General features: G+C 40.6%; 1 protein-coding gene across 7 annotated transcripts in view; it reads left to right on the top strand.

Moving 5' to 3' along the window:
- The window catches only part of NUMB (NUMB endocytic adaptor protein), a 162,210-nt gene that overhangs the window by 137,543 nt on the left and 9,807 nt on the right, over positions 1-14,860 (top strand). For all 7 annotated transcript variants that reach the window (XM_074955603.1, XM_074955602.1, XM_074955606.1 and 4 more), the window contains 4 exons: positions 8,907-8,981; positions 9,582-9,722; positions 11,113-11,314; positions 13,591-13,893. In XM_074955603.1, coding sequence (XP_074811704.1) covers positions 8,907-8,981; positions 9,582-9,722; positions 11,113-11,314; positions 13,591-13,893 — 721 coding nt within the window. The remainder of the gene's footprint in view (positions 1-8,906; positions 8,982-9,581; positions 9,723-11,112; positions 11,315-13,590; positions 13,894-14,860) is intronic.

Genomic DNA, 14,860 nt, shown 5'->3' with positions numbered 1-14,860 from the left:
GGGTCACTGAAAATTCAGAGCCTGTGGTCAGAACAGGAAGTTTCACTGCATATCAATGTCCTGGAGCTTCAGACCATCTACAGTGCCTGTCACACTTTCCAAGATCACACCAAGGGCTCAGTGGTTCACATACTCACTGACAATACCACCACGATGTATTACGTGAACAGACAAAGGAGGAGCACACAAGTGTTCTGTGTCAGGAGATGATCTTGCTCTGGCAGTTTTGCATCGGGAAGAACATTACTTCGGTAGCCGATTGATTCTTTACCTCAGGTAGAGTAATTTGCGGATTGACTTAGCAAGTGTTTTCCCCTGAGTTATGAGGGGTCTCAGAAGCCCAGTGTTCTGAAGTCCATCTTTCCAGTTTGGGGCATTCCAGTTGACCTATTTGCCACGAGAGACAAGAAATGCCATCTGTTTTGCTCTCTAGAAGCGATGTTCAGTTTCGACTTCCTGACTGATGCTTTTCACCTCAGTTGGGAATTGGCACTCCTAGAGGCTTTCCCTCTGATTCTGATCAGTCATCCTCAAACAGAAATTGGACCATACCCAGCTCATCCTCATTGCTCTGGCATGTCTGAGGCAACATTTGGTTTTCCATCCTTCTTGCATTATTGGTTTGGCCTCCCACATCCCTTCCTGTTCATCCCGAGCTCCTGACTCAGCATCAGTCAGATTTTGCATCCCACAGCCTGATCTCTGCATCTCACTGCATGGCTGCTCAATGGTTAAATGAGGAGGAAGATCAATGTTTAGAGGCTATTTGACAGGTCCTATTCGTAGTAGGAAGCCTCTACCAGAATGGCCTATTTTTGGTCAAATGGAAGCGTTTTTCGATATGGTCATTGGCCTGTGGAGTTCAACCAAAGCTGACAGGTATCCAGGGCATCTTGAAATACTTATGTCATCAGTTGTACTTAATTTGTTGAGGGCACATCTGGCAGCGATTCTGGTGTTTCCAGGGGCAGTTGGTAACAAGGTTCTTGAAAGGAGTCCCTCATCTCCACCCACCAGTGAGAGAGAAGTTCCTTTGTGGACCCTTAATACAGTCTTAGTGGCTCTGATGGGACCGCCATTCAAGCCTCGGGCATCTTTTTTTCCTCTCCTTATGCCAAAATATTGCATTTCTGGTAGCAATAACATCTGCAAGGAGATTGTGAGAGTTGTAGGCTTTGATGGCAGAGCCTCATGACACGCAGCTCTCCAAAGATATAGTGATCTTGTGGTCACACACTAAGATTTTATCTAAAGTGGTTTCTCAATTCATTTTAACCAAGTGGTGTGCTTACCTATGTTCTTTCCTCAGCCACATTCAACCCTGGAGAGCATCATCTTCACATGCTGGATGTCAGGCAATGCCTAGCCTTTTACCTGGACAGGACTAAACCTCTTCATGATTCTCCATGTCTGTGTTGTATGCAGACTGAATGAAGAGACAAGGAGTCTCTTTGCAGATGATTTCTAGGTGGATAACTTCCTCTATCAAGACAGCTTACAAAATAGGTCTGCTACACACCCACAAAAGGTGAAACCTCATTCTGCGAGAGCTCAAGCTATGTTGATGGCATTCTTAAGTTCTGTTTTAATATTGGACGTCTGCAGGGCTGCCATTTGGTCAGCTGTGTGTATGTTTATGAACCATTATGCCACTACCGCAGCATCCAGAGCAGACACAAACTTTGGAAAGGCAATTCTGCAATCCTTGTTTAGATAGACTCCAAGCCCCATCTCCTGTGAGTACTGCTTGTGTCACCTACATGGAATAGGTGGCTGCATCTGCTCAGAGAAGAAAAAAGTTACTTGCCTGTATTGTAACTGTTCTTTGAGATGTGATACAGAAGGGTATTCCACAATCCTCCGTCTGTCCCTTCTGCATCGGTCTATGCGCTTGACCTTTGGTGTGAAGGAACATAGTGAGGCTGGGGCGGTGCCCCTGCAGATAACTGGGGAGGAGCTTCAGCCATGAGTACAACCATACGGGTACTGCTAGACCAGATTCTCTGGCTGCTGGGCACACACACACCTGCAAAGAATACACTTCTGTATCATGTCTCGAAGAACAGTTACAATAGAGGTAAGTAACAGTCTTTTACAGTACATGCCACTTACAGAAAGAGCTACATCTCCATCCATATTTCTTCCTATAAGCTGGGAAACGCATATTCTGCTGTGATGGGTATAAATAATGAAGTGAGAGTCTTTCACTCAAGGCCCACATATCATATGTGAGAGATCTGTCATATAGGACAGATGTAATTAGATTGCTCTGTTGTAAAAGCAGTGTTTAGAAAAGACTCTGCCTAAAACAGCCTACAGTGTTTTGAGTGGAGGTTTGTGCTGTTTACAGCTTAGAATTACAAATATTTCTTTCTTAATGGTGAAGGGAGAAACCACAAAGTTATCACATTAAATGAGATGTCTTTCTCTTTACTATATATTGGCATTCCTATCCAATGTCATGCTATAAATACAAAAGTAGAGATGTGATTGCGTACAGGAACATAAATTGCACACAGCAACTCGTAAAGAGCAATATCTTGCACACACTTTCAGGAAAGAGAACTTACTAAATACTTGAACTCATAAGACTCAGCAACTCCTTTTTCTGATAGGCAGTATTTTGCTACGGTTTTCTCATCTTGCTCTTGGTTGTATTACAATTTCCAAAAGGAAAAAGATTTGGTTCCTTTTAGTCAGTTAAGCTTTCAATCAGCATTTAAAAACAGTTATACTAACCACTAGTGGAATTTAAGAAATTGGTACGTTAACTGCCTAAATTATGACATTGGAAGTCATCATGCAAATCTAGCGGAAAAATCTATTTTTCATATAACAAAGTGTAGCTTTTACCAGGAATATCTGTAATAAATTGTGTTTAACATGCACCTCTGGTACTTCATCTGTATGTTCCCTACTGATCAGCTTCCACTGAGACTAATTAGGTGTTCCAAATCTTCTAGGAGCTTAAAACTACCACAAGTTTTTTTAAAAAACTAAGCAAAACACTTGCCTGCTGTGATAAGAAATCAAACCTGGACCAGTGACATATGAATAGATCTGTCTTTCAACCGCCAGGGCTTGTGCTTCTAATGGGGGATATTACTTGTGGCTAACTTTGAAAGGTTCCAAGGTAGTACACCTTAAAATCATAAAATGAAGTATGAAAATTCTATTTTAAGGTCATTAAAAGTTCCTAAAGCTTCATTTTCTGAGCGCTGTGCAACACATAAATTAATGTCCTGCCTTTATAGGTGGAAGGGTGTAATTTTTTTAAAATAAAACTTGTCTGTGGTGAAGTTGTGATGAGTAAGCTCAGGTGAAATGGTCAGCACATGTATTCCACTGCCACATGTGTATTTATGTGTAAAGTGTAGGCATGCATATGTCAGGGGCATATGCCTGTGTTTGCCAAAAGCTGGGAATGGGCGACGGGATGGATCAGTTGATGATTAACTATTCTCTTCATTACCTCTGGGACACCTGGCACTGGCCACTGTCGGAAGACAGGATGCTGGGCTAGATGGACCTTTGGTCTGACCCAGTATGGCCATTCTTATGTCTCTGTATATATACATAGAAATTATAAATATATCTGTGTATTTTTGTATAGGGTTCAGACTTGAGTTGACACAGCAACAAAATAAATGGAAGCAGCTCGTACCTCTTAAGGTTTGTCTACACTGCAATTAAACAGCCCCTTCCCAAGCCAGTTGGATAGGTCAGCTGCAAGTGTTTAATTGGAATATAGATGTTTGGGCTTGGGCTGGAGCCTGGGCTCTAGGACCCTTTGAGGTGGAAGGATCCTGGCAGCCAAAGCCCAAACATCTGTACTGCAATTAAACAGCCCCTTAGCCCTCGCCCTGTGAGCCCGAGACAGCTGGCACAGGCCATCCACATGTCTAATTACAGTGTAGATATACCCTTAAACTACATCTACACTTGGAGCTAGGAGTGTGATTCCTGGCTCACACAGACATACACTAACTCTCATCAAGCTAGCATGCTAAAAATAGTGTAGCCACAGCACCACAGGCAGTTGTGAGCAGAAGCATGGGCTAGCCACGCTACAAACAAATCTGTGGGGTCCAGATGGGTTTGTATTCAGAGTGACTAGCCCATGCTGCTGCTCACCTCTGCCTCTGGTGCCGTGGCTACTCTACTATTTGTAGTGTGCTAGCTCAATGAGAGCTCCTTTGAGTGTTACACCCCCAGCTCCGAGTGTTGGATGTAGCCTGAGCTATTGTTCTAGTCTAAGGCAGTGCTAACTGGCTGACACTCAGAAATCTGTCTTAATCTAACTGGCTGGAAACTTGTATTTAAAAATGAAATCTTTTATTTTGCAATATCTGAGTCAGCTAGATGCATAGTGGTCAGGATTGTTTTACTTTGCTGTTTTAAAGCTTTTAATGTCACAAAACTTGCATATAGACATGTGAAAAAAAGAGTACTTGTGGCACCTTAGAGACTAACCAATTTATTTGAGCATGAGCTTTCGTGAGCTACAGCTCACTTCATCGGATGCATACTGTGGAAAGTGTAGAAGATCTTTTTATACACAAAAAGCATGAAAAAATACCTCCCCCCACCCCCCCATGTGGCACAAGCTGTCAGCATAGTCTGTGTGGTATGTATATTGTAATGGATTTTTTTACCTTCAGTCCTTTTGGTACGATGTCCATCTGTTTGCATTTGGAAAGGAAGATGATGTCTGTCTGTATCTGTACAAGTTTTTTCATGCAGTTGATAGATTTTCACTCTATACGGCTAAATGCAGTGCCTTGCATAATGACAGGTTTCAGAGTAACAGCCGTGTTAGTCTGTATTCGCAAAAAGAAAAGGAGTACTTGTGGCACCTTAGAGACTAACCAATTTATTTGAGCATAAGCTTTCGTGAGCTACAGCTCACTTCATCGGATGCATACTGTGGAAAGTGTAGAAGATCTTTTTATACACACAAAGCATGGGGTGGGGGGGTGGTATTTTTTCATGCTTTGTGTGTATATAATATCTTCTACACTTTCCACAGTATGCATCCGATGAAGTGAGCTGTAGCTCACGAAAGCTTATGCTCAAATAAATTGGTTAGTCTCTAAGGTGCCACAAGTACTCCTTTTCTTTTTGCGAATACAGACTAACATGGTTGTTACTCTGAAACCTGTCATATAGACATGTGACTCTAATTCCATATTGCCTCTTAATTTTAACACCTTAACTGCCATGAGAGAAACTATTCTTTAGAAAAGAACTTGCACTTCAGTCTGCTGCTTTCTTCTACTACTGATGTCCATTTTTAGGCATTGATGTAACCCACTGGTCAGGGGCCTGCACTTTAACAGCATTGATATAATCCAAAAGCTACCTGTGTGGCGTTGAGAGGCTGCTATAGTCTCTGCATATATCCTTGGTGGAGATCAAGATGGAGTTACCTAATAACATAGGTTGAGACTTTTGGTCCAGCATATCTTGTTAATTTGTGTGTCTAGTACTTTCAGTGCCTATAACTTTTGGCTTTTGCTCACTCACGCTTTGTTGATTATACTTGATGTAATACACTGGGGTCTCTGGCACAACTTAATCTATATAGCCTGGTGAATAGGATATCTTCTGTCATGGTGGAGTCAATACTTCATGCACTCTGTCTTGGCAGCCCCAAATATTGCTAACACAGTAAGTGCCATATGTACAGATAGCCATATCTCCATTCTGACCATTGACACAATCCTCTCATTTTGCTCCACTAATTATGGGAGGAGTTCTTTGCACTTTGTGCTTTGTTAGGATTCAAGAATGCTATCAGCATTCCCTTCACACTGTTTAGTATTTTGAACCAAGCTGAGAAGGATAAGCTAAGGATTCAGCAGATGGAAGAGCTGTAGAAAGTCCACACTTCTAAGGGGACAGAAAAGGAGAACGTCACTAGCTGAATTTTAGAGGATCTGGGACTGTGCAAAAAGGATAAACAAAGCTTTCCCATTTTTAATGTAAAGACTATCAAGGATCTCCAGCGAAAATGGGAGTTCCTTGCTGAAGTCTTCCGATAATCGGGCTTCATTATCTACCTAATTCTTGACCAGGTGATAGAATAAGAGTGCAACAACCTTTGGAATAATTTTCAAATCAGTATAAAAAATAGCAAAACAAACATCTTGTGCTAAGAGACTGCAGGCTATGTCTCACTACAGTTAGAATACAGACTGCAAGGACTATAGTAAGAATTCTGTTAATTTGTTTTTGAGGTAAGTCTTAAAGGTGGGCTCTAGTAGGAAAGTTTCAATCCTTGATTTAGGAGGTGACAGTCCTATGCTGGCAAACTTGAATTTGCGCTGTGCAAGAAGTGGCATACATATTCTCATCTTCCAGTCTCTTCACTCTGAGAAATACATGGAGGAGTTTCATGGCTTCATTAAATTGGGATTTGGCGATATGTGAGTAAAGGATGAGGATATAGTTTTCTTGGGATCAATGCTTGCTTCTCGAAGCACATGGCTGAGTTTGTTTTCTAAAAAGAGTTGTAACAAGTTTTGCTTCTTTAGTAGCTTTTGAAAAGACCCTTCCCCGAAGCTTTACTCTCCTGGAATGAGGTCGTATTTACTCTTTGGAGAAAGTTGTTTTCCTTATTCTTCCCACCCAGCTTCATCACATACCTTTGTTTTTTCCTGACTTCTATATTTGCTGGAACAAAGATATTGATTAACATTATGGATGGTTTAAAAGAAACTGGTATCCATTTTAAAAGAAGTCAAAGGAGAGACATCTAGATTTGTGAAGAATTTTGAAGTTATGGAAGTTGTTGATTGAGAGCTGGGAGCACAGGCCCAAAGAGTGTGGCTATCCCATATTTACTGCCTTCTAAAACAAAGAATTTTAGAAATCATTTATTTATATATTGCAATATTTTCTGTTTGTTCAGCCTGGCTGATAACCTACATTCTAAAACTGGGCCCCTTCCCATAGCTTTCTTCCCTAAAGTCCTCTAAATTAATCTTCCTTACAATTCAGTTCCAGGTACCATTATCAGTGTTTATCTTAATGTGCTGGTCTTCCCCCTGTGTCTCGCTGATTCAGAAATCAGGGACAGTCGGTTGCAGTTACAACAAACTACAAAGTCCTCCCTCTCCCTCTCCCCTCCCCCCCACTTCATCTTTCCTCTGATAATGTAACCACTGTAATACAAGTGAAGGCTTACCACTCCAGCACACCCAATAGAATATCCTATCCATACACTAAAAGAAAAGGAGTACTTGTGGCACCTTAGAGACTAACCAATTTATTTAAGCATGAGCTTTCGTGAGCTACAGCTCGCTTCATCGGATGCATCCGATGAAGCGAGCTGTAGCTCATGAAAGCTCATGCTCAAATAAATTGGTTAGTCTCTAAGGTGCCACAAGTACTCCTTTTCTTTTTGCGAATACAGACTAACACGGCTGTTACTCTGAAACCTATCCATACACTGTAATTCTAAAATCAGTATTGCATAAATGGAACATTTATTGGCTTTAAATTGGGATGAATCGTGGATTTCAGCAGTGTTCCAGTGCTTTATGTATGAGGATAAGTAACTCATGGAAATCCATGATATAGCCATAGAGGAACCATTTTAAAAACCGCAGTTCTTACACAGGAAGACCACCAGAGATCACTCATTCATCCACACTTCTGCTGCTATGCTCCATTGCAGTGGCCTGAGGGATGATACCCAAAGGTCTCACTGAGATGGCTGTTTATAGTACTGACCGTTGTGGCGTGATGGAAGCTTAGTGTATAAAACAAACCAGGAAGAAAGGAAATTGTTTATCTGGCTGAGACGTGAAAAGGATAGGTAAGCATGAAAACCTGAAGTATAGATCCTTTTTATTTTTTTTATTTAATTTTTTAGTGAGGAGTAGGAAAATGCAATACTTTGGAAAAGAAATTTTTCTTCTAGCCGCATTTCTGAGTAACAACCAGCAAAATGGTGTTTTTAACTAAACTGAGAAACTGCTCCATCTCTAATGTGAGATGTCATTCTTTAAAAATTGTTTTATCTGATGATTGGTGTTATGCAGTATTTTGCAATTTTCTCTTAAATGAAACAGTTTAATATCCAAAAAATAAATGGCACTTTTAGCTTTTCAAGTTCTTCCTCTCAGCTTCCCATGTTTCTGTTGGTCTCCACTCAGAGCAGGTAAAAGCTCCCACAGTCAAATTTTGGATGCTTGCCAAAGTGCTCCATGTAAAATATTAACCTTTTCATCTTGTAACACAATGCTGTCTAGACATATTAAACATTTTAATAAAGATTTCCTTAAGTGTCACTGCACGTTTAGTGCATAGCTAATAGCTGAAAAACACATTTACCGTTAATGCTAAGTGCAAGTATTATGCATTAAAGGTGCATAGCACTAATAACATTTTGCAGGTGATTCTAATACTGTGATTTAAGGTGATGCCGTGATTCTGCCACACGATTATTGGGGGAGAGGGCTAGGGTGGTGGAAAGATCAGGTAAGAATTCTTACATTGTTTAAACTTGTGCTATAGAAGCTACCTGTGGTGTAACTCCTTATGCATTAGTGTTATCTGACTTTTTAATTTTCTTGGTTGACCTTTTTAAATGGGTGAACAATTCAATCTTGAATTCTTTGCCTATAAATGAATGTATTAACCTGTCTTTAATTTCACCTGTTCTATTCCTTTCCCTTCCCCTGTCCCCCCACTCATTTGCATTGTGTTTCTGAAAGACTGGCTTTGGCTTGGTTCTCTGAATGTTTTGCAGTTTGATTTGAGTATCTGGCTTTGGGCATCTCTACTGAACTTGGACTTCATCTGCACTTACTATTGTGGTTCTTGGAAAGCGGAAGTAGCTGTACAATCTGAAAACACTGCTGTAATACTGTGTTTTTCCCTTTTTCTTCCCTTGAAAGACTGGAAAGAAGGCAGTTAAGGCAGTCCTGTGGGTTTCGGCAGATGGACTCAGAGTTGTAGATGAGAAAACTAAGGTGAGACTTTGATTTTACATTGTATCAAAATGCCTCTAATCTTTGGTACCCCTATTCTTTTTTGGACAAGTACTTGTCCACTGAAAGAGAGGCCTACATGCACGTGACCAGTTTGTTTATTCATTACGTAGTGAAAATAAACTGAAATTTGTAGTGAACCATTTGAAATGCATATTTTTACTGTCATATTCTGCAGTGCACCCTGTGCTCATCTGACTAAACATAGCAGTTAATGTGAGCCTGGAATCCTGTTTTTGTTTCATCTGCCAGAAAAGCACATTTTCCTAATCATTTCTATCCATGTAGTACATGCAGAGTTCCCCTGACCTTGATGTCCTTTATGTACTAGTAGAGATACATGAGAGATTAATGTATAAAGAAATTTATATTGATCAATCCAGTTTACAGTGCATCTGAAGTTCCAGATCATTGTATCTTATGAGCAAGCTTCCAAAAATGCAGCAAGGGAGTTAAATAAAACGTACAGTAAGGAGAATCATATGTCTCTGAGATTTAGGTAGGTAACATGGAAAATGACTTGTTTTTTTAAGTAAGCACCTGTTTACACTCTTGTTTTTTTGGGGTGGGGGTTTCCTTTAGGATCTTATAGTTGATCAGACAATAGAGAAGGTTTCTTTCTGTGCTCCGGATCGAAATTTTGACAGGGCATTCTCTTATATCTGTCGAGATGGCACTACCCGGCGTTGGATATGCCACTGCTTCATGGCTGTAAAGGACACAGTAAGTTGAGTGTGATAGGGTCTGCATTTAGCTTCTGCTGTGGCTAGGAGGAGGAAGAGCTGCACCCCACAGATTTTTGAAGTCTATATATAATAAAACTTAAATTTACCTAGAGAATATGCTCCAAAGGGTTTTTACCCTAAACCAAAATATTGTATTACTGTTTGATTGCAATTCTATGGTTGCAGTTCTAATTCTTTGTTTGAATTGTTTGCTTCCCGATTTGTGGTAGCCTAGTCATCTTATGGAGAGAGATGGTACCCAGCACGGTGTATAAATGGAAGGCAGTCAGAACAGAACTACACATTTAAAAATAAAGACAGAAGATACTTGTATCTGAAAATGTATACAGCTGAAAACTGAAATAGAAATGACAGTCTGAGGTAAAAACTCTATAGAGGGTAATTAAATATAGACGTGGTGGTAGTGTTTTGAGGCCTCTTGTGTGCAAACACACATAGAAGGCCAAGTAATTCTGATCCTCAGAATTAAAATTAAACTGCATAAATTGTGATCACCTTTGGCTTATAAAAATTAAAAGGAGACTGGGAAGCCGGTTACTTCTGTCGCAACTTATAGGACAGTAAGTTTTTTTGAATTCCAGACATCAGCAGTAATATTGGAGTTGTCTTTTAGAAGGCTTGAAAGCTTTTTATACAATAATAAAATAACTTTGTGTGCCTACATCCAGGCCAGCCAAGGTCAAACTAGACTGAGTCATGAAGATTCTTAGCGTTTCACTGCTGTTGTGATGAACCTCCCTTCCTGGCCTCTCATTTTCTAAATAGGGGGATAAGATGTGGGGAAGCTCCCTTTTGTATCACAGTAGCCTTATTCTTTGTTTAGTAAAACTGGGGTTGTTATGGAACCATTGTAAATCTTAATCTTGAGCATATTATGGACAGCCATTTTTCAAAAAGTCTGCCTCTAAGTACTAGTTTAGGTCTGCAGTCAGGGTCATTACAGGAACAAGTACTCAAGATTTGTGAGTCAGAGAGAGCCCTCTGAAAATTTTCTACCTCTGTAACAGTGGCAACCTTTTGGACTTGAGTGCTTGCTACTCCAAAAAATGGCTTTACGGAGTTCCTCTGAGCACAGTTGAACCCAAAGGCAAATTATTCCACTAGTATCTTAGTCGCAGTTGAACTAAACAGCATATCTGCAAAACTCTTACGCTGGGCTTTTCCAGCAATATTTGTGTAGTAACAGAAGAGAGTCTTTGTACGCAAAGGGTTAATTTAAACCCATGCAGTATGACCAGGCCTAGCAGTTATCTGAGGCTCCTTAATTAGATTCTTCTTGGGAAAGGCAACTATCACTGAGTAATACACAAAACACATGTATGTATGGTTGTGCCAGTTCCTATATGATGCAATGTCTTCTTGTACAGGGGGAACGGTTGAGTCATGCTGTGGGCTGTGCGTTTGCAGCATGCCTGGAGCGAAAGCAGAAACGAGAGAAGGAGTGTGGAGTGACTGCCACCTTTGATGCCAGCAGAACCACATTCACAAGAGAGGGATCTTTCAGGGTCACTACAGCTACTGAACAAGCAGAAAGAGAGGAAATAATGAGACACATACAGGATGCTAAAGGTAAAGGACTGCAAGTTGTGTGATTTTTTTTTTTTTTTGCTTACCATGGACAATCTGTACAAGTGACTCATAGTCTATGCAGAGAATAAAGGATTAACTTCCCCACAAACTCGTATAGTTCTGGGAAAAACAAGGCTAATCACATGGTGCAGCATGCTTGTCATTCGCTGAACATTTAATGTCCGCGTAAAGGTATGAAATGATCCCAGCTGCCTTCACTTCCCTACATGCCCCCTAGAAAATCACAAAACACTGATCCAGGTGTGATTGCAACTAGAAAAAGCTTCTACTTTTTGTTTGTTTTCTTAGCAGGTAGGTTAAAAGGCCTCTTGTAGAGGGAAGATGGTAGGTCCCAGGGTAAAGGGATTTACAATGAAAATGGTCCAGGGACTTCTTTTTAAAAAAAAAAAAAAAAAAAAAAAAAAAATCAGTAAGGAAAAAAATAAAATCCAGCCATTTTTTAAGAGTTTTAAACTCTGGCTTTAGACCAAAAATATCTCTCTGGTTTTGATGATACTGTTCAATTTGCTGGAAAATTGATGGCTTTATACCCAAAGAGAAAATAGTGGAGATGTAAAGGTATCCTTTGAGTCAGTTTTCTTCATTAGTCAGATGAATAAGTGATAATGGGGTTATACAGAATTGCACAGTCAGAATGAGGGACCTGAAGTAAAGGTGTTAAAGGGTCTAGAATGTTTTAGGGTTTGTGTAAAGATGGCTCCATCTTCAGACCCCAATTTTTTTGTCAAATAAATAAACTATTGAATGAGTTGGGGCCTTCCGTATTTTCTAGTAGCCTAGTAATATTACAAAAAGTAGTATTCTCCATTGTTTATCTGACAATTCAGTAGAAGTTCTCTAATAAAAACTCCCATAACAAGTTTCATACTTCCACTCTGAACTTGCTAAACCTTAATCTTGATATATCTTGTAGTCTTCATCAGCTACCCACTATTCCCGATACATCAATTTTAAAACTTACTAACTGAAGCTTTAACTCAGAAGTCAATGTAACTCCAGGGCATGAATCACAGAAAATATTGTCTCAAGGTGTGAAATCTTTTTCCAGGAAGACTTATTAAAGTTTTTTCAGTTGAGTGAACAGCGTTCTGAGTAGTTGTGGCTAATAGGAATTGAAGGGGGTGGGACAGCCCAGTAAGTTCCTTCTTTTAATACTTACGACTTTAGATATCTCCAGAGTAATGTTTGTCTTTCAGATCTCTATTTGTTCTGTTGAAGCCTGTTGGAAGAAATTCACTTTTTTAAGAGAGGCTTGGAAAGCAGCAGCACTGTACAGTTGAGAGGGTTCTGTGCGTGCTGGTTTCTCTACTTAGTGATGTTTAATTCTCCTAAAAATGAATGACGTATGCCACAGCTAGAGAGGTGCATTTTTATACCATATCCCATCCATCATGAGTTGTAGCACATCTAATATTCTAGTAAAGAGTGCCTCCTAGGCCGGAATTATTGTTGTAGTGGTTTAGTATTGTCAATCTGATATGTGGACATTAGTTTGTAAGTGCATTCACTCGTGACCTAATCTGGGCTTAAACTTCTACATGTCCAAAACTAAGCTTGGTCCACTGCTTCACCAGGAAGTAGGTTTCAAGTGACATAACTAAAAATTAAGCATCTGTGCTCTTACATTTTCACCAAAAGCTGCTCAAAGTAACTAGTGACTGGCAGCTGCTCTGTCTGGAAATGTAAATAGAACTGAAAATCTGCCTCTTCGTCCTGTTCTGAGGTAAACCAGAGACTTTGGCTTTCTGGGACATGTAAATTGTTTAGTGAATTAATTGAATAGAAGTAACACTAACAATTCTGTCCATATGCTGTTCACCTCACAATTTTGCACAAGTTTATAAAATAAGAATGGGGCTGTATTTTTAATCTTACAAGTTTTTGTGTGTGTGTTTGTTTCGAATTTTTTGAGCCACAAGTAAAACTGAATTCCTGTTGGTTTAGGAACACTTGACATATCACCACCACCAAGCAGCTAAAAAGGAATATACATTTTACACAGTGCCTGTCCATGTAAAGTGCATGGTCTTACTTAGTGTTAAATACACGTGTGTATAAACAGTTGCCAATGGTGAAATGAATAGCTGTAGAGAACTGATTTTTCTGTTGTAATATTAACACTTTGATCGACAAAGGCAGTTTTAACTATAATTACAGCAAGTTTATCCTCTGAAAACACACCAATACTGCTGACCCGGGAAAAGTGTTTAGCAGTGCTTCACTTTCCTGAACTTTTATGTTGTTTCTTTTCACAGCTGAAACAGAAGTGAAAACAGCAGCAGCTCCCAGTGCTACACCCAGCAATACTGCCCAATCTCCTGGCTCCCCAACCTCTCCCACTGCTGACATCACTGCTTCTCTAGATAAAGAGATGAACCATCCCCATGCTATCCCACGAAGACATGCCCCTATAGAGCAACTTGCCAGGCAAGGCTCTTTCCGAGGTTTCCCTGCCCTTAGCCAGAAGATGTCCCCCTTTAAACGCCAGCTGTCATTGCGAATAAATGAGCTGCCTTCAACAGTGCAAAGAAAGACAGACTTCCCCATGAAGAACTCAGGTAAAAGCAAGTGTGTGTTCTACCACAGTGGTTCTCAACCAGGAGTCCGGGGCCCCATGTGGGGCCATGAGCAGGTATCAGGAGGTCCACCAAGCAAGGCCAGCATTAGACTTTCTGTGGCTCAGGGCAGAAAGCCGAAGTCCCACTGCATGGGGCTGAAGCCTGAGCATTGTAGCTTCACAGGGGGCCCCTGCAGCATGGGGTCCCAGGCAGTTGCCCTGCTTGCTACCCCTTAATGCCAGCCCTGGCTTTTATATGCAGAAAAACAGTGGTTGTGACACAGGTGGCCCGTGGAGTTTTTATAGCATGCTGTGGGGGGCCTCAGAAAGAAAAAGGGTGAGAACCCCTGTACCGTAACATTGTCCTTTGCAAGTGCAGAAGACAAAAGCTTCCTGCATGCCTCTTACCTCCTGGTTTTAACCATGCAGCTAACTTGCTCAGTGCTGTTTAATGTGCCAGTTCCTTCTTTCCACTTCACTTCAGATGGCCTGCCACTAACAAAAGTGTCACAGCTCAGAAGAACTGTGTTGACAGGGAAGGGATTAGGGTTTCACATGTAAATCATCAGCACAAGGTAAACTGACTTGTTCTTGGTGTTTGAGACTTCCAAGAAAAGCTCAGGAAGAGGTGTTGGTGAATTAGTAGGTGGCACTCTTCCCTCTGTCATTAAACCAAAGCCAGGTGTGATGGTAGGGGGCTCTGTACTAATAACGGCTTTTGAGATGTAAAATGCTAAAGTCTTGACCACTTGTGATCATTAAAGATCCTATGACCTTTTTCGCAAGTGTTATCCTAGAGGTCCCTGTCAAATTCTGACTCCCTAAATTCTTCTTCAGAGCAGTTAAATGAGCTGCTTTTGCCTCCCCAATGAAAACAACTTTGTTTAGTATTAAGTGGTGCAAAGTGGCTGTATTTCAGTAGTGTGTGGTGCCATGTCGATTAAACTTCGAAGCTTTCACACTAAATC

Source organism: Natator depressus, chromosome 6 (genome assembly GCF_965152275.1).
Source record: "Natator depressus isolate rNatDep1 chromosome 6, rNatDep2.hap1, whole genome shotgun sequence".
NCBI classification, from domain to species: Eukaryota; Metazoa; Chordata; order Testudines; family Cheloniidae; genus Natator; species Natator depressus.
This window is presented reverse-complemented; position numbering and strand designations above follow the sequence as displayed.